Genomic DNA, 18097 nt, shown 5'->3' on the forward strand with positions numbered 1-18097 from the left:
GGGTTCAAACCCAGGCTCGAACTTCTGAGTTTTTCGAAATCCATGCGCGATGAAATTTACTACGAGCTTTACGGTGAAGTAAAACATCGTGAGGAAACGTGCATAACCTGCGAAGCAAATTCAATGGTGTGTGTCGGCTCGTGGATGGGTGGAGTGATGCCAGGGAATTGAAAATGCGAGAGGTCTGATTTCTTCGGTGTATATTTGGAGAGTAATTATAATAAAAATTGTTCCCTAAAAGTTGGTTTACTTAAGCGCCCTCTGTTAGCTCCCTAAAGAACTACTTGGTTTATTGATTTGCTACAAACAATCGATGACAGTTCTTTAATTCATCAATAAGCCACTTAATTTGCGTATCATTGTGTAGATGGCGCTGTCAGGCACATTGACAGTGTGTGTGAAGTTCCCAATCCGCACTGGGCCCGCGTGGGAACTACGGCCTGCCTAAGCCCTCTCGTCCTAAGAGGAGGCCTGTGCCCAGCAGTGGGACGTATATAGGCTGAGATGATAATGATGATGATGAACTCCATTATGGTGCGACTGGCTGGACATGGTATGTAACTATAAATAATTATGACGATAAATTAAAAAATAAAATCCCGACATCAAAAAGGGTGATAAGAGGTAAATTAAATCGGTAGGGTAGTTTAAAGTTAAAAATTATATTTTTTTGCTTTGATAGGTACCGGACCGTGTAGTCAAACTCAAGAACAGCTGAACCTTAGTATAATATAGAGTATAGAGAGTACTTTGTCGTAGTAAATTTTCAGCTTGACTGTATCTAGTTTCAGTTAAATTATTTCAAGTTAACATTTTTATTAGGGTTCCGTACCCAAAGGGTGAAACCGGAAACCCTATTCGCTGTCTGTCCGTCTGTCTGTCTGTCACCAGGCTGTATGTCATATGAACCGTGAAATGTCGAAATTTTCACAGATTATGTATAACCGTGGCCGCTATTACAACAAATACTAAAAACAGAATAAAATAAATAGTTAAGGGGGCTCCTATACAGCAAACGTGTTTTTTGCAAGTGTTTTTTTCATAACATACAAGACACTTAAAAAGTTGTACGTAAAATTTATTGCTGCAATTAAAAGTCTAGGCGCGTGATACCTATATAATAATTATAATGAATACTTACCAAAAAGCTTGCGTGCAAGATTTGTGAAAGATTAACAAACAAACACTTGCACCAATGCCCATAAAGTTTCACATTTACAATGTGAATTAATAGGAAGACTTAAAATAATTTTATTTTGTGTATGTTGTAGATTCTAATAGTAGAAGAATAAATTAGGGAAAAAAGAGGACTACGCACTCAATACAAACTTAAAAAATTATTGATACTAAAATTTTACATTCACGTGTTAAAAGTAGCATAATTATGCTCGTAGAGTAGGTAGTACCCTTATTTGATTTCTAGAATATAGATACTTTTTATTGTTGGACACAAAATAAAATAATAAATACTTATCTTGAACGTCACAGATTTAGGTGTTATAGCTTTTGTTTGAGTTATTTTGAACGCATTCATTTAAATTGTAGTGTTGCCAGCTTCTTATTATTAAAGAGCCTGACTGCTCGGAAAATAGGAGACATTAGATTATAAAAATAACAATTTTTTTTTATTAGTAGAATAAGAAAAATAAATGACGATTTACCTTTTAAATACAATTGCGTATTTTAAAATAACAGTTGATTCGCAACAAATCTATTCCAGCAATGACTAACAGATATAATGGTTTTCGTAATTTTTCAAGAACCAAAAATTTCTGATATATTATTGTTATCCAAAAATGATTGCTGCAATACTAGTTTTACACTTTCAAACAAACAATTTTATATGACATTACCAAGAATCACGAACGTTGTAGCGGAATTTCGAATGAAGCACTTGGCAACACCATCCAGTTCCTTTTCTCCTCAAAGTTGTTGGAGACACGTGCGTCTTTAACGCCGAAAACTCTAAAATAAGCAAAAATGAGTGAAGGAACCGCGACGATTCGCACCCGAAAGTTCATGACCAACAGGTAACAGTGCAATTCGTTGGAATCATCCTGAAACTATGTGAAAATCAAGACAAAAGTCACTGCCTCGCCATGACAGGTTATGTCTGACAACGTTTGTAATTTTGCAGGTTGTTGGCGCGGAAGCAGATGGTCTGCGATGTGCTGCATCCTGGCAAGCCTACGGTCAGCAAGACCGAGATCCGTGAAAAGCTCGCCAAAATGTACAAGGTGACACCCGATGTCGTGTTCGTATTTGGCTTCAAGACGAACTTCGGTGGCGGCAAGTCCACTGGTTTTGCCCTGATCTACGACACACTGGATTTGGCTAAGAAGTTTGAGCCCAAGCACAGACTAGCCCGCCACGGTCTCTACGAAAAGAAGAGGCCCACACGCAAACAGCGAAAGGAACGCAAGAACAGAATGAAGAAGGTGCGTGGTACCAAGAAATCCAAGGTCGGAGCGGCCGCCAAGAAGTGATGTGACGGTTAGGCTGTAAGTAAATAAAAATCCCAAAAAAATAGTGTGATGTTTTCTTGTTGTCCTGTCAACATAACCTAAAAACTTAGGATGTTACTTTCATAGTGAAAAGTGTTCCAAAAAGTGCTTCACCCAATATGTCAATATTTTTGTCGCTAGTCCTAATATCATATGATACCATAGGAACTGCGTTGCCAGCCTTAAATTGACTTATCGGGCTTGACCATGCATCATTAGATTTGTGTGAAATCATATTAGAAATTTACCACAATATTTTCAGTGAAGGGAAACATTGAGAGGGAACATGCATTATGTCTGAGTAATGCCATGGTGCATGTGAAATTCTTAATCAGCGGTGGCCCTGTGTGGAAGCAACAGCCTAAGCTTTTGCATTCTGAGAGAAGGCCTATTTGTCATCTTGTTGTAATGTCTGTATGCTGTGAGGTGCAGGCTAAAAAACAGCTGGGTGAAGCATAGTCCTCAATATATATGCTGACCCTAAATGAGCCTTTTGCCACACATAGTAAATGAACATGTACAATGTACTTCCTTATACAGGTTGGTTCACAAGAGCTGGCATGAATAGACAGGACTGATATAACCTTCAAGCTTTCAAAAAAAGAGCATACTCCTACCGAAAACGCTGGCAATGCACTTGCAACTCTTCTGGTGTTGCAAGTGTCCATGGGCGACGGTATTTGTTTACCATCAGGCGATCCGATTGCTTGTTTGCCCCCTATTTCATAAAAAAAAAAGATTGAACACACAATGTCACTAAGACATTTATGATTGTAGGTAAACTAGGTAAATGTCTGATGCATAATATTTTCATATTAGTGTGAAGTGTATTCGAATGGTACACAGATACTTTCATTTCATTTTTTTTTATTAGGCAATGAATTTTTTTCAATAAAAATGCAGGCATAGGTACGATTGAATTTATAATGTTCTTTTAGCCAGGTAATGAACAAGCCTCAGGAAGCATTGTATTTTAATGTAATTGGTTTGTTAGTACCACAGATCAAAATCTAGTTAGTATGGGTAACTTGATCTGAGGATAGTTTTAGTTAAATATCGTCACTTCCACGTCACTACTTTGAAAAATCTCATATCTAAAATCAATATGTCAACAAAATTGCACCTTGACATAATGTTCATACAGTTCACTCAGAAAAACTATCTATTTTGAGGTACGAGTTTTTTATAAAGTAGTGACAATATGTATTGGTTTATCTGGAAAAGTTGGAGGGCGGATGCTGCATGTGCAGCTGATGCAGTGATGCTGGATGTGCAGGTCAAAAATAACATGTATAATGTTCATGAGTATTTATCATAATGATGGATCACAGTATGGCTAGAGAACCTGACTTTGCTGCTTGAGCTTGAGGTTTGATTCCCGGCCGGGGCAGATATTTGTATGAATAATACAAATGTTTGTTCTCGGGTCTTGGATGTTTAATATGTATTTATCTATATGAGTATGTTTATCCGTTGCGTAGTATCCATAGTACAAGCTTTACTTAGTTTGGGACTAGGTCAATTATTATTGGTTTCAAGTGTCCCATGATATTTATTTATTTTTATTTATAGTGGAAGCACTCTTGGACATATGACTTTGTCAAATCATTTTGTATGTATAGGGAAGGTGAAAGTGTTAAAAACTGAACTGTCAAGTAAAGTGAAACAAAAGTAAAGTTTAATAGAACTTTATTCAAACATCAATCAGCAGATCAGGTAACGTCTTCTTGCTGCCTCATGTAGCTTGGTAGTACTCCGGAAGGCATTTTGGGCCGGTTGTGGACTTTCAGCTCATGACGCAGAATCATCTTCCTGCAACAGCAGTGAAGCAGAAGAAATGGGCCTCAGGGCCTCTAAAATATTTTCATATTATTTCTTAAAACTATGGATACATCTACATATTGGGAATAAAATCATAAATGACTAACTTTGGGATATGCCATAGGACTTCCACTGTTGAACATAGGCCTCCCCAATAAATCTCCAGTCTCCAGTCACTGGTGCTTTGGTTGGATGAGACCTGCATCAACCATGAACCTGTGAGCTTTAACCAGGTCATCCGTCCATCTTGTTAGTGAACGTCCTACGCTGCGCTTGCTGATGCACCATCTCCATCCAACAACTTTTCGACCCCAACGGCCATCTGTTCGTAGTTATAGCCCATTGCCACTTCAACAAGCTAACTCGCTTGGCTATGTCGTTGACCCTCTTAATGCTGCGTATCTCTTAATTTTTGATTCGATCCTGTAGAGAAACCCCGAGCATAGCTCTCACCATAGCTCGCTGAGCGTCACAGAAGGAAGGGAGCGTCACTGGTGGCACGACTGTCGGCCGCATGAGTGCGACAGTATACAGCGCCATACGAATTAGTGTGGACGCAACCAACGTGGCGGCGCTGCCAGTAATGTTGGAGGCACGCGTCCATGCTGGTTGCGCCACCAGCTGCTACGTAACCAAGTGGACACCAGGTGAGATACTCTCCATAGAGGGTTATGATGATGATGATGATGTCCGACAAAGGCGAACCTTTTACTCTCAATTAAAAGAAGGAAAGCGGACTTCAGGAGGCCAGTTCTTGCGTTACAGGGACGTCCTAAAGCGCCACCTTACCGCATGTAACATCCCATGCGAGAGTTGGGAAGATCTAGCGAAGCAGAGACTGGAATGGCGCAGCTCTGTAAATAAGGCTGTTGCAAATTTTGAGATGCATCGCTTGGAACACCTGGATGCCAAACGTCTTACTATAAAGACCCGCCCGAGACCTTTCTACACTTACACGTATAATGATAGTGGTCAATTACATTTCGCGCCCTGTAATAGGACCTTTAAGACTAAGTTTGGCTTTGCCAGCCATATTCGGGCACATAATAAACAAGCCTAGAGTGTTATACTTAGTTGGTGGCGACTGGTTGCGCCGCCATGGTGTCCCAGTGAGATAGGGCTCTTGCTACCACGGCTTCACGATTTAACTTGACATTACCTGGTTCTACGACGAACTAACTCAAACAATAATGAAGTACTCACACAACCACATAATACTGATGGGTGACTTCAATGCTCAAGTTGGGGCAAAGTTAAATAAGGAAGAATATGTCTTGGGGAACTTCGGACAAGGAAAAAGAAGCCCAAATGGAGAACTGTTAGTAGAACTCTTACTCGAACACAACCTAACAATTTTAAACAGTATATACAAGAAAAATAAGAACAACAAGTGGACCTGGATCTCCCCAGACGGAAGGTACAAAAACGAGATAGACTATATAATGACCAGCGATCCAAAAGCCTTCACAGACACATCGGTAATATCAAATCTAAACTTCAACACAAATCACCGCATGGTAAGGAGCTTTTTAAAGGTGAAATCACCAAAAAAGTCTAGAAAACATATAGCAACCCATAAAACACAGCGTTTTAGCAACGAAACTTTAAGAGATATTACCAAGGCCCTGAATGAAATGACCAAAGAAACATCAGAGGAGGACAGGAGCACAGATGTTGTTGCCATGTACGGAAGACTAGAAAAGCAATTAACCTCAGCTAAAACTGGGAGCATGAGAGAGGAGAAGTACATACTAAGCGACACAACACTGCAAATAATAGAAAAACGTAAAATATTGCTCTCTCACTACCCTAGGAAAGATAACATCAAACAAGTAGCCGAACTAAGCAAGGAAATCAGGAAAAATATCAGAAAAGACAGGACAACCAAGCGGCTACAAACATTAGAAATACATATAAAGAAAACAGGGGGAGTAAAGAAGGCTTTAAAGGAACTGAGGGAAACAAGTAAGGACTGGATACCAAAACTAAGTAAAAAGGAAAAAACTACGGCAAACAGGAAAGATATCAACGAAATAGCTACACAATTCTACCAGGACCTCTACTCGCATCCAGACAAACTACAGAAACAAGAGCAAAGGAAAAACCTCCACGAAAGTCAATACAAAGAAGAGCCTAGAGAACCAAAAGTAATGCCTAGTGAAGTGGAACAAGCTATACTTAGCCAAAAGATGGAAAAAGCGCCAGGCCCAGACAAAATTACAAACGAGCTTCTCAAGGGTACTCTCGAAGAGGTAATACCCATACTAACAGCAATATTTAACGACATATTGGAGTCGGGTAAAATACCCACGCAGTGGAAAACTTCACACATAATTTCTTATATTTAAGAAAGGACAAAAAGAAGACATAGGGAACTACAGACCTATAAGTTTGGTATCCAACATCTATAAGGTATTCTCCAAAGTCATCCTGGGTAGAATAAATAAAAATCTTGATGAGAACCAGCCAAGAGAACAAGCCGGATTCAGAAAAAAGTACTCCACCATTGACCATATACACACAGTGAAACAAATACTAGAAAAGTACAAAGAATATAACAAAAAATTGTATATGGCGTTCATTGACTATTCCAAAGCCTTTGACAGCATAACCCACGAAGCCTTATGGGAGAGTTTGAAAGAGCAAGGGATAGCATCAATGTACATCAATATTATTAAAAACATCTACGCAAATAGCGAAGCGAGGATACAACTGGAATCCCTGGGCAAGAAGTTTAAAATTGAAAGAGGAGTAAGGCAGGGGGACCCTCTCTCTCCGAAACTGTTCACAGCCGTACTGGAAAGTATCTTTCGCAAACTAGACTGGTGCAGATTTGGCCTAAACGTGAATGGCGTAAAAATGAACCATCTCAGATTCGCAGATGACATAGTCCTGTTCGAAGAAAACCCAAAAGATCTGGAGAAAATGATAATATCACTAAAGGAAGAAAGTATGAAAGTTGGGCTATCTATGAACAGGGAGAAAACAAAACTACTCACAAACTCCAAACCGATAGAGATACGAATTGACAACCACCCACTTGAATATGTGCAGGAATATAGCTACCTAGGCCAAATAATCAGTCACAACGAGCAGACTACTAAAGAAATTAACAAAAGAATCACAAATGGATGGAAGAAGTACTGGTCGCTGAGAGAAGTTTTGAAATCCAAGGAACTGAACTTATCATTAAAAAGAAAAGTATTCAACACCTGCGTCCTGCCAGTTATTACATACGGCTGCGAAACATGGTCTCTAACTAAGCATCACAGGGCTAAGCTGGAACGTTGCCAAAGAGCCATGGAGAGAAGCATGATGGGAATAAAAAAGCTGGACAAAATCAAAAGTATAGTTATAAGAAGGGAAACGAGAGTAAGAGACATTACTGAGCAAATAGACCAACAAAAATGGAGATGGGCGGGACACATGATCAGGGATCCACAAGAGAAATGGAGCAAGATTGTCTCGGATTGGTACCCTAGAGACGGCAAGCGATGCCGTGGACGTCAACAGACAAGATGGGAGGACGATTTAAAACTAACAGCTGGACACCACTGGAGAAGGGTAGCACGCGACAGAACCGAATGGAAAAGGTTGGAGGAGGCCTATGCCAACAGGCACGCTGAACTACGAGACATTATTTAACCAGTTTCTTTTTTTATAAATTTATTATTATTATTTTCTCATGCTTGTGGTTCAGAATAAAGGGCTTTATTATTATTATTATTATTATTATTATTATTATTATTACCTGGTAGAAAAAGCTTTGCCACAGAACCCGCAGTTATATGGTTTAGCGTTGCTGTGCTGTGTCGCCATATGATTTTCCAGAGCCTGCCGAAATTAAAACAAGTAAGAATTGAACTAATCATATGGGTATAGGTAGTGCCACGAGAGTTGAAGTAAATGATTATACTACACACACAGCTACATGAAGAACTGATTGGACAAAAGGGAAATGAATTAAATAAATAAATAATAAATATCATGGGACACTTGAAACCAATTAACCTAGTCCCAAACTAAGCAAAGCTTGTACTATGGATACTAGGCAACGGATAAACATACTTATATAGATAAATACATATTGAACATCCAAGACCCGAGAACAAACATTCATATTATTCATACTAATATCTGCCCCGGCCGGGAATCGAACCCGGAACCTCAAGCTTTGTAGTCAGGTTCTGTGTGGGTTCTCTAACCACTTGGCCATCCGGTCGTCAAAATGAATGAGTATGTCAAAATCCTGCTGTCATTACACAACATGTTCTTGTGTGCGTGACTATGACTATTATTTACAAAAGCACAAATTTCAGACTACCTTGAATTTCACCATCATCATCCCAGCCTATATACGTCCCACTGCTGAGCACAGGCCTCCTCTGAGAATGAGAGGGCTTGGGCCATAGTTCCCACTTTGAATTTACGGTTTGATATCTTTAAATTACTTTCTAGTATAATCGTTAATAACCTAACCAACAAAAAGTTGGAAAACCCCCGACATTGTCACTTCAAAGTTCAATATCTCAAAAACGGCTGAAACGATTTTGATAAGTCTAAGAGCCATCGCTAGAAACCCTGCTTTCAAATAAAAAATACCGCATTCAAATCGGTTCACCCGTTTAAGAGCTACAGCTCTTTTTGCGTCGGGGGTTAAAAAGCAATTGTGTCAATATTCTGTTGGATGAACGAACGATATACCAAAATCATAAGGGTGGTTTTACAGTGACGCTTACGCCAGAGCGGTTGGTAAGCGTCGCGGGCCACGAGCTTTGCGTCTCTTGGAACGTTAAGTAGTTTAACGTTCGTTCCGTTTGATCGTTTTGTTCAGCAGTGGACGTCTTCTGGCTGATGATGAAGTGGGTTAGGTCAGAGGATGCTCACCACTCTGAAGGTAAACCCTCGCTGGCAGCGTTCGCAGCGGTAACGCGGCGGCTGGTGCCGGCGTCGATGGGATGCGAGCCCGGACGCGTTGCTGCAATCATAGTCGTGATGGTCATTGGTCATCACCCGTAGATTAGAAAGAGAGAAACATTTATGTATCTACACATATTCGATACACAGAAAACATACCTTACCTATTCAATCCAAGTAAGTATTTTTGTAATGGCCGCCTATTGTTTATTAGGTAATTTTTCTCTCTGTGTAGGTACTTACCGGTTTTCTGTATCGTTTATTATTTGTGGTGTACAATAACGAATGCGAATGTTTGTTCTCGGGTCTTGGATGTTTAATATGTATTTGTGTATGTATTTATCTATATACTAGCGTTTACCCGCGGCTTCGCGCGCCTAAATCATTAGATACAGCAGTTGAATTGAAATTCCGGGAATTTATTAAATTCTCGTGGGAATTCCCTAAAATTGCATCATGGTACGGTACCTAAGCCGTGGTGGCCGAGTGGTTTGACCTATCGCCTCTCAAGCAGAGGTTCGTGGGTTCAAACCCCGGTCCGCACCTCTGAGTTTTTTTAAATTCATGTGTGAAATTACATTTTAAATTTACCACGAGTTTTACGGTGAAGGGAAACATCGTGAGGAAACCTGTACACCTGTGAAGTAATTCAATGGTATGTGTGAAGTTCCCAATCCGCACTGGGCCCGCATGGGAACTACGGCCCAAGCCCTCTTATTCCGACAGGAGGCCTGTGCCCAGCAGTGGGACGTAAAAAGGCTGGGATGATGATGACATCGTGGTTTTCGATGTCGTTAAATAAAACAACCATGCCAAATTTCATGACTCTTCTAAACCCAGCGGTTGTTATTTCGAGATTTTATCCCTATCCCGTGGGAATATCGGGATAAAAAGTAGCCTGTGTGTTATTCCACACGTCCAGCTACCTACATACCAAATTTCATGACTAAGCCCAGCGGTTGTTATTTAGAGATTTTATCCCTATCCCGTGGGAATATCGGAATAAAAAGTATCCTGTTTTAATCCAGGTTATAAACTAAATTTTTGCCAAATTTCGTCTAAATCCGTCCAGCCGTTTCAGCGTTAAGAAGTAACAAACATACTCACTCACTCACAAACTTTCACATTTATAATATTGTAGGATAAGTATGTTTATCCGTTGCCTAGTATCCATAATACAAGCTTTGCTTAGTTTGGGACTAGGTCAATTAGTGTCAAGTGTCCCATGATATTTATTTATTTATAAAGAGTGATTGTATTGTTTTAAAGACTTGTCCACGGGAGGTAACCATACAGAAGTTCCTGAAGTCGGGTTCACAAACTGAGCGACCGCCCCGTGCTGCCGGGTCATGGATGCATAGAGTTCCCAAAACGGCGATGAAGAGGAACACTGGAGTTTTTAGTTGGTATACCGCCCCCCTGTAGGGGCGGGAATCCCACCCACATATCGCACCGGCCTCCACGGGCCGGTGGCATCCATCATCCATAAAGGATTTTCCCCAGGCCAAAAAAAAGGGGAGGTAACCATGGCAACTAAATATAGGTAGTACCACCAGAGTTGAATTGAATGATTACACACACAGCTACAAAAATAACTTTCATAAAAGGAGAATGAATGAAATGAATGAGTGAATGTCAAAATCCCGCTGTCATTACACATGTTCTTGTGTGCGTGACCTCAACTCTAGTGGCACTACCTATAGCTGTGTCAATCATTCACTTCAACACAATGTTTTAGATTATTGCGGTCATTACTATTTATCATTCCAATTTTTATTTAACCCCCGACCACAGAGTACATATAACCCCGACGCAAAAAGAGGGGTGTTATAAGTTTGACAGCTATGAGTATCTGTCTGTCTTTCTGTCTGTGGAACCCTAGCTCTTAAACGCGTGAATCGATTTGAATGCGGTTTTTTTATTTGAAAGCAAGCCTTCTAGCGATGGTTCTTAGACATGTTTCATCAAAATCGGTTCAACCGTTTTTGAGATATTGAACTTTGAAGTGAGTCGGGGGTTTTTATGATTTTATTTTATGAGCTTCTCTAAAATCAAGGTACGCGGCACAAAATATTACCTGAAGGTGGCAGGGCAGTGCTGGCAGCGTAGCGGTCGCTCCCCGGAGTGGCGTCGCGCGTGCACGGCCAGAGCGTACCGCGTGCGTGCACGGTACGCGCACCGCGTGCACGGGTACGGTAACGAGCCCGTATGGATTAGCCTGTCAAACAAAAGTTTGCGTACAAAATTCATAGTCCTCTACGCCTCAGCATAATGCTGTCAGCGGCCGTTTCACTTTTGCGGGGACACACAAGATAGTATTTTCTTTTATGTTATATTTGTGTTTGCTGTTTATTGTTTTAATTTTGTTTTATGTGTGTGTATATGAACAATGTCTTCTTTCTTTCTTTACACTAGATTTTATCCGCAGCTTCGGACGCGTAAACAGTAGGATCAGGCACGGATCCAGCCCTCAAGAAAGGTTGTGGTCACAGCCACCCGAAAATCAGTCAAGTGCGAGTCGGAGTATGCACTCACCCATGAACAATCATGACTCATGAACGACTTTTAATTGGATTATTGCCTTTTTTCCGTGCATCAAGACATTGGCCTATCGATCTCGATTGACTGTGAAAGAAAGGGTGTTGTCACAATTCTATTAGGTTGTGGGCATGCCCATCGTGTCCACAACGGTGGATCCGCCCTTGAGTATAATTGAAATTCCAATGGGAATTCCCAATAAGAAAAAAAATACATTGTACACATAAAACAGCTGTGCCAAATTTCAAGACTGGCGGTTGAGATTTCGAGATTTTTTCCCCATGCCGTGGGAATATCGATATGGAAGTAGTACTAAGACTGTATTTAAGTCATCAAGTGTATGAAGCTCATATTGCATAATCTTGTTTGGCCTAGCGCCGTGTGAGGTGTGAGTAAAGATGTAAGTTCTGTGTGGGGTCGCAGTGGGATTGTTATTGGGAAAATAGTGCGATTTCGTTATGCGAAATGACTCTTAGGCCAAGTACATTTTAGGCGAAGTAATATTATACTAAATAAGTTTATGCTAATTATGCCAGATGAGTCTCTCCACTACCTGTGCCTCTTTAGCCTGGACATGGTCTTCATTTCGAGGCCACATGTCTCGCACACAAAGGACGCCACTGTAGTTTTGCAGGACGGCAGAACCTCGTGCTCGTGGAATTCTTCCTGTAAACAACAGAATAGGGTGTATTTGAAAAAATAGAAGTGGTAGGTTGGTATTACAATATTTATTACGCCTTTCTGTACGTAAAATGTAGGTACTTTTTTTTGTCGCGCCACCATTTTGTTCTTTGGACGCCCCCTTAAAAACATTTGACAGATCAACCTGAAAGTATAATTTTAAAAGACTGTAGCTGCAGCTGTTTGGCTGTAAAACCTATGTTTCAGACCAGGGTTTCTCAAACTTATGGCTCCACGTACCCCTGTTAAAGTTTCTAGACGACAGCGAACCCCTACCTCCCCCCCCCAAAGAAAGAAATAAAAAATTGACTGTTGGAGAAACTAAGGTTATTTTTATTTCAATAAAAGGTAACAAATACAGGTAAGAATCATCTTGCTAACGAAAATACAAACTGAAACAAACAACAACAAATAACAAACAAATAAGTAACAAATTTGGAGTTGAAATAAAAAATACAAAAAGACTCCAAAAACCAATCTTAATCATCTTGCTAGTCTTGCAGCCTGGTGGTTTTTGGGGTCACGTAAAACTTGTCGCGAACCCCCTACCGTCGAATAGCGAACCCTAGGGGTTCGCGTACCCCACTTTAAGTAACCCTGTTTCAGACGACTGACGGATGGACTGAACATGAGTGACAGCAATAGGGTTCAATTTGTTGTTGTTTGGGTTGTTTTTTTTAATGGAAAGTGTATACCCCGAGGGTGGTCCCATATAAATTTGGAAAAAAGTGTATCTATAGTCGTCTACCTGATGGGCTTCTATTACTCCTCCTGGCTCGTGCTGAGGCACCGACTTTAAACTAGTACCTAGATTAAGGCTTAATAGGGTTAAATAACAAAACCGGCCAAGAGCGTGTCGGACACGCTCAAGATAGGGTTCCGTAGCCATTACGAAAAAAATCAAGTTATTCATATTATGTGCGTTATAACACAATTAAAACACTTACTACCTACAGTCTTAAAATCTATTACCAGAAAAAGAGCGTATCTTCACGGCACTTACGTCCTTTTGTTGAGAAGCGCAGTTTTTCGGCTCAAAAACGGTATATCCGATCATGTTGAAACCAATTTTCGTTGAAAGTATTTATTAAGCGTTACCTTTCCATATTTTTTGCATATTTTTTGGACCTACGGTTTACAAGATAGAGGGGGGGGACACAATTTTTGCTACTTTGGGAGCGATTATTTCCGGAAATCTTCACTTAAACAAAAAAATTTTTGAGAAACCTTACCTACTATCTTTTCAAAAGAGCTGTCGAACTATGTGCCACACGTTGATGCGAGTTAAAATAAAAATTTAATTTCAAACCAAACACAACATTTATTGACAAGAAAAATACACTACATCACAACAAAAACACAGTAAAAACATAAATAGGAGAAGAGAGAAAAATAAGAGACATTGTGCTGTAGTGTGATGCGAAAAGGACTCAGCTCAGCATGTGCCGTAGCCCTGTGACCAGAGCTGCAGCGCTGGTTTTCAGCTGAACCCCGGTGAGTGTGCACGCGTGTGTTGAACGCGTAATTATTGCGGGAAAAGAAAAAAAAACTATATATTATTTCTGTTACGTGTATGGAGTGCCCCCCTATAAATATTTATTTTTGTAATTTATCTACAAAACTAAATAGCGGCTTTGACAAGACATCTGTACTCCAAATTTCATTGATATACATCTTGCAGTTTTCGAGTAAAATGCCTGTGACATACGGACGGACGGACGGACAGACAGACAGACAGGCAGACGGACTTGACGAAACTATAAGGGTTCCGTTTTGCCATCTTGGCTTCGGAACCCTAAAAAGGTTTATTATTGTTTGCTTTTCAGTTTTAATAAGATTTTTTCAGTACACTACGCTAGTCTATGCAGGTATATCTACTACGCTTCAATTCTGTGCTTATTACATTACAGTTAATTTACCTGCGAATAGAAAACCTTCCGACATTTCGCGCAGCGCCACTCTCGCGCAACTTCTGCTTCGACCATTTTGAAATATCCTGCGCCGCGCGCTGAGTCCTCGCCACTCCAGTCGGGAGGAGACTCTGTCACTGAAATGTTCGGATTACACCGTGTTTTTATTGATTTCCGTTAACTTGGACAGGTAGCTCAGCTCAGTGGTAGAAAATACTTAGTAATTAAAGTAATTAACTTTTGGCCAAAAAAAAAAAAAATGATGTAAGTTCCAAGTCATTGGTAAAGATCAAATTGTAAACATATGAATTTGATGAGTAACATTTACATGAAATAACCACTTTTTTTCTCACCCCTCTTATGCGGGAACCAAAAAAACTTAAGCATACAAGGGGTTAAAAACACTTTAATTACGGACTTACTGCCCAAAATCAATAAATATACAAGAGTTAATAGATATACAAGAAACACGTTTGCCACTTGCTTTACAGTGAAGGGAAACATTGTGAGGAAACATGCACAAGCCTGCAAAGCACTTCAATTAATGGTGTGTGAGTTCCCAATCTGCCCTGGGTCCACGCAGGATCTATGACCCAAGCACTCTTATTCTAAGAGGAGGCCAGTGCCCACTGGACATGGCTGGGATGATGATGACACAAAATGCTTGTTTAATAGTATTAGATGAAGGTTAAATGGATTCCCGCACCCATTTCCAACTCCTGCTGTAACCTCCACTGTGTGATCTCTGCTGTCTCCTTCAGCTTGGCAACTTGATATAGTGTGTGCTCGCATGGTCCACAAATGTACTGTGGTTTGCCATCATCCTCTGAAATCTAGATCCACTTTTATTCATAAACTAGCTTTTAAGCAGCTTCGCCCGCATGGAATTTGGTTATTGCGCGCTGTTATGTCACTCTCAGGCCCATAAACTATCTGTATGCCAAAAATCACATTGATCCATCACTCTGTTTTGACGAAAGACAGACAAACACACACACTTTCACATTTATAATATTGTATGGATGTTGGCTTTCGCAAAAGGAGCTTAGAAGGAGAAGTCTTAAAAAAATAAAGGATACATGTTACACTTTATTATTAAGATCTTTTTTAAACCTCAGTTCAGTACACTGCCATTTTATCTGTCATTATTAAATTTGAAGAAAAAATAGTAAGCTAAGGATAATTTCAAAGATAGGTAGTTTTTTTTTTATTATTTACAAGCATATTTATGACTAACAATGTTTGTGTTCTAATTGTTGGATAGACATAAAATTACAGATTAAAACCATACCTCTATTGCTAACGTAGCTCTGATGGTAAAAACAATATTAAAATCTTTGTTATCACCAAATATTTTCCGTTTGCCAGGTTTCAAGCATAACCTGCATAATTTGTGAGGCTCCTGCTGGTCCAAGATAACCTTCAATGACCTAAAACATTGTCAACAAGGCCACATTACGGAAAATTAAATGTTTATGCCTCAAAACAATAATAAAATTCAAGTAAAATACGTACTTGATGATACTGCGTTGCTCCTGCCCTATGTCGGCTAATTGGTATTTAATTTTTTCAAATTCAGCTTTATCGAGTTTCATGGTTAATAATTTCTGTGCTAAAATAATACTGGTCATGGCATAGTAGTTTTTCAGAGTATAAAAACACTAAAACAACATGAAAATAACCTCAGGATGCAAAATTATTAATTTAACGTTACTTCCATGTCACGTATTGCTTATATTATTTGTAGTTTGTGTCCGAGAATAGAATAATTCTAGTTGCTATTATTTTAAAATAATAAATGAAAAAGAATTGCCTTAATAAAAAAAATAAACAGAAATAACAGATTCTTTGCAATGAAAAAGTGACAGATGGATGACTTTGACTGACAGTAACACATCGATCAGAAAATTGATTATATTCAAGCCATAGTAATAACTGGTTATAAAGTAAATTTCATAAACTATGGTTAACGTTAGAGTTTGTCTCAAAAAGCTTAGATCTTGTGTTGTATATATTACATATACACACAGCCATTCTAAGTATATATCAGTTATATAAGATTGGCTTAAATTAAAAAAAAAAAGGCTATCTATATAGCAACACAACACATTTCACAGATAAAAAAAGAGCGCGAACATTCGCATTGCACAGATAGTTGAAACAAGGTTGAAACGAATAGGATAACACGGCACGGATAATGAACTAAAGTCAATAAATTTAAACATGGATATTATTCTCAAAAACATAGTTTTATCTGTGCATCTCGCACCATGCTTTTATGAAAAAAGTCGCTTCAGTTGCAGTAGCATGGGACTGGTTAGTGTTACTTAGCTCTACATTCCAGGAAACTGAATCACGTACCTACACGTACCAGGGTGGAACGTTTTCATAATCAATTTCGCTATAACTTTGGCAAATGTATGGGATCGACATCGACATGACATGACATTAGTAAGACAAAGGTTCCTGGGTTCCACCCTGGTACGCGATTCATTTTCCTTGGCTGTACATTGTGAAAGCTAACTCAGATTGCAAGTTGGTTGTTTATAATAAAAAAAAAAAACTAGTTTCATCTCTAGTGGGAACAGCTCGGCAGAGCGAGGATTAGGTAAATGAAGCATTTCTATTGGTTTATGCATGACAAACACATTCCTCGCAACAGCAGGGCTATACTACGAAACTCGAAACTGGAAGTTCGTGTCGTGCGGTCCCTCTGATACTTATACTATTTAATACGAGAGCGAGAGGGACGGTACGATACGAACTTCGAGTTTCGAAGTAGCCCTGCAACATGCGCTCATCTCTGATGGAAACGCAGCCATAGGTGGGTAGCCTGATAGGTTAAAAATTAAACTATTTTTTTCATAATCAAACACATTTATTTATAGATGTGACATATTAAAACCCCAATTAAATTTCGTTTCATTGTACAGAAAAATATAAAATTGTATTAAATTAATCCTACTTTAAATAAAGATAATACTTGTTCGTTAGCAAAAGCATTATATTAAAGAAAATTTGGTATTGAATCAAGTAATCCTAAAAAGCTGTTACGGTGGTTCCACACTTCATTACGTATCACCTTTTTTTCGCAATGTGAATGAGTGGGAATTTTTCCCTATTGTCGGCATAGTGCACGCACATACGAGGCAAAGAATTCCCACTAGTCCAATCGCAATGAATCGCCGCTAGAGGCGCTAGTCGTGAGGTCTTCGAAATCAAATCATAGTCTACGCGGTAAATTAGATGTGAATATTTTGCATTACCTGAAATTTATTATGGCAATTATGCGTTAAATGAATGTCTGTGTTTTGAGAGTTTTGTGGAAACTTTTGTAACACTAAGCAACACTGTGGTGCTGGAATTTTTATGGTACGAAGGTAAATATGAAATCTAAACTTTGTTTCACTAATATCAGACTTTCAGCAACAGTGCGCCATCTAGTGAGACAAAAAACGATAGCCCTCATTCGCTCGCGAGCTGTCAACTCAATGTTAGGGTGTAAGTAAATATGAATTAGTAGGAATTTGTTTGGAATTTGTAAACTTGTGTGAAGTGGGAAAAAATCCCACTAGTTTAGAATGCAAATAGACGTGTGTGGGAATATAACCCTATGCGATGAATTGCAAGATGAAGTGCCACCGTTTAACAGCTTTATTACGACCAAGTGGCACTAAAATACCTAAGTAAGTACTTTTCGGTAGTTATTCAGTACAAAACAAATCG

General features: G+C 39.3%; 2 protein-coding genes across 6 annotated transcripts; one reads left to right on the plus strand and one right to left on the minus strand.

The window, feature by feature from the left end:
• The first annotated feature begins 1881 nt into the window (after positions 1-1881).
• Positions 1882-2529, plus strand: RpS24 (ribosomal protein S24). The gene is made up of 2 exons (XM_074088743.1): positions 1882-2030; positions 2138-2529. Exons 1-2 carry the CDS (start codon positions 1981-1983, stop codon positions 2484-2486), a joined length of 399 nt encoding a protein of 132 aa, XP_073944844.1. The 5' UTR covers positions 1882-1980; the 3' UTR covers positions 2487-2529.
• A 1647-nt stretch (positions 2530-4176) lies between these two features.
• On the minus strand, positions 4177-16254 carry LOC141429270 (uncharacterized). Of its 5 annotated transcripts, XM_074089556.1 has the most exons (10): positions 16054-16252; positions 15887-15983; positions 15663-15801; positions 15078-15204; positions 14381-14508; positions 12334-12446; positions 11320-11460; positions 9213-9303; positions 8077-8159; positions 4177-4316 (listed from the first exon to the last, which is right to left on the minus strand). In XM_074089556.1, exons 2-10 carry the CDS (start codon positions 15964-15966, stop codon positions 4217-4219), a joined length of 1002 nt encoding a protein of 333 aa, XP_073945657.1. In that variant the 5' UTR covers positions 15967-15983; positions 16054-16252; the 3' UTR covers positions 4177-4216. The 5 variants fall into 5 exon arrangements, with proteins under 5 accessions (XP_073945657.1, XP_073945656.1, XP_073945660.1 ...); XM_074089555.1 differs by having other exon boundaries at positions 15887-16251; XM_074089557.1 differs by lacking the exon at positions 4177-4316 and adding an exon at positions 4573-5484 and having other exon boundaries at positions 15887-16251.
• Positions 16255-18097: the final 1843 nt, after the last annotated feature.

The sequence above is a fragment of the Choristoneura fumiferana genome, chromosome 6, assembly GCF_025370935.1.
Source record: "Choristoneura fumiferana chromosome 6, NRCan_CFum_1, whole genome shotgun sequence".
Taxonomy (NCBI): domain Eukaryota; kingdom Metazoa; phylum Arthropoda; class Insecta; order Lepidoptera; family Tortricidae; genus Choristoneura; species Choristoneura fumiferana.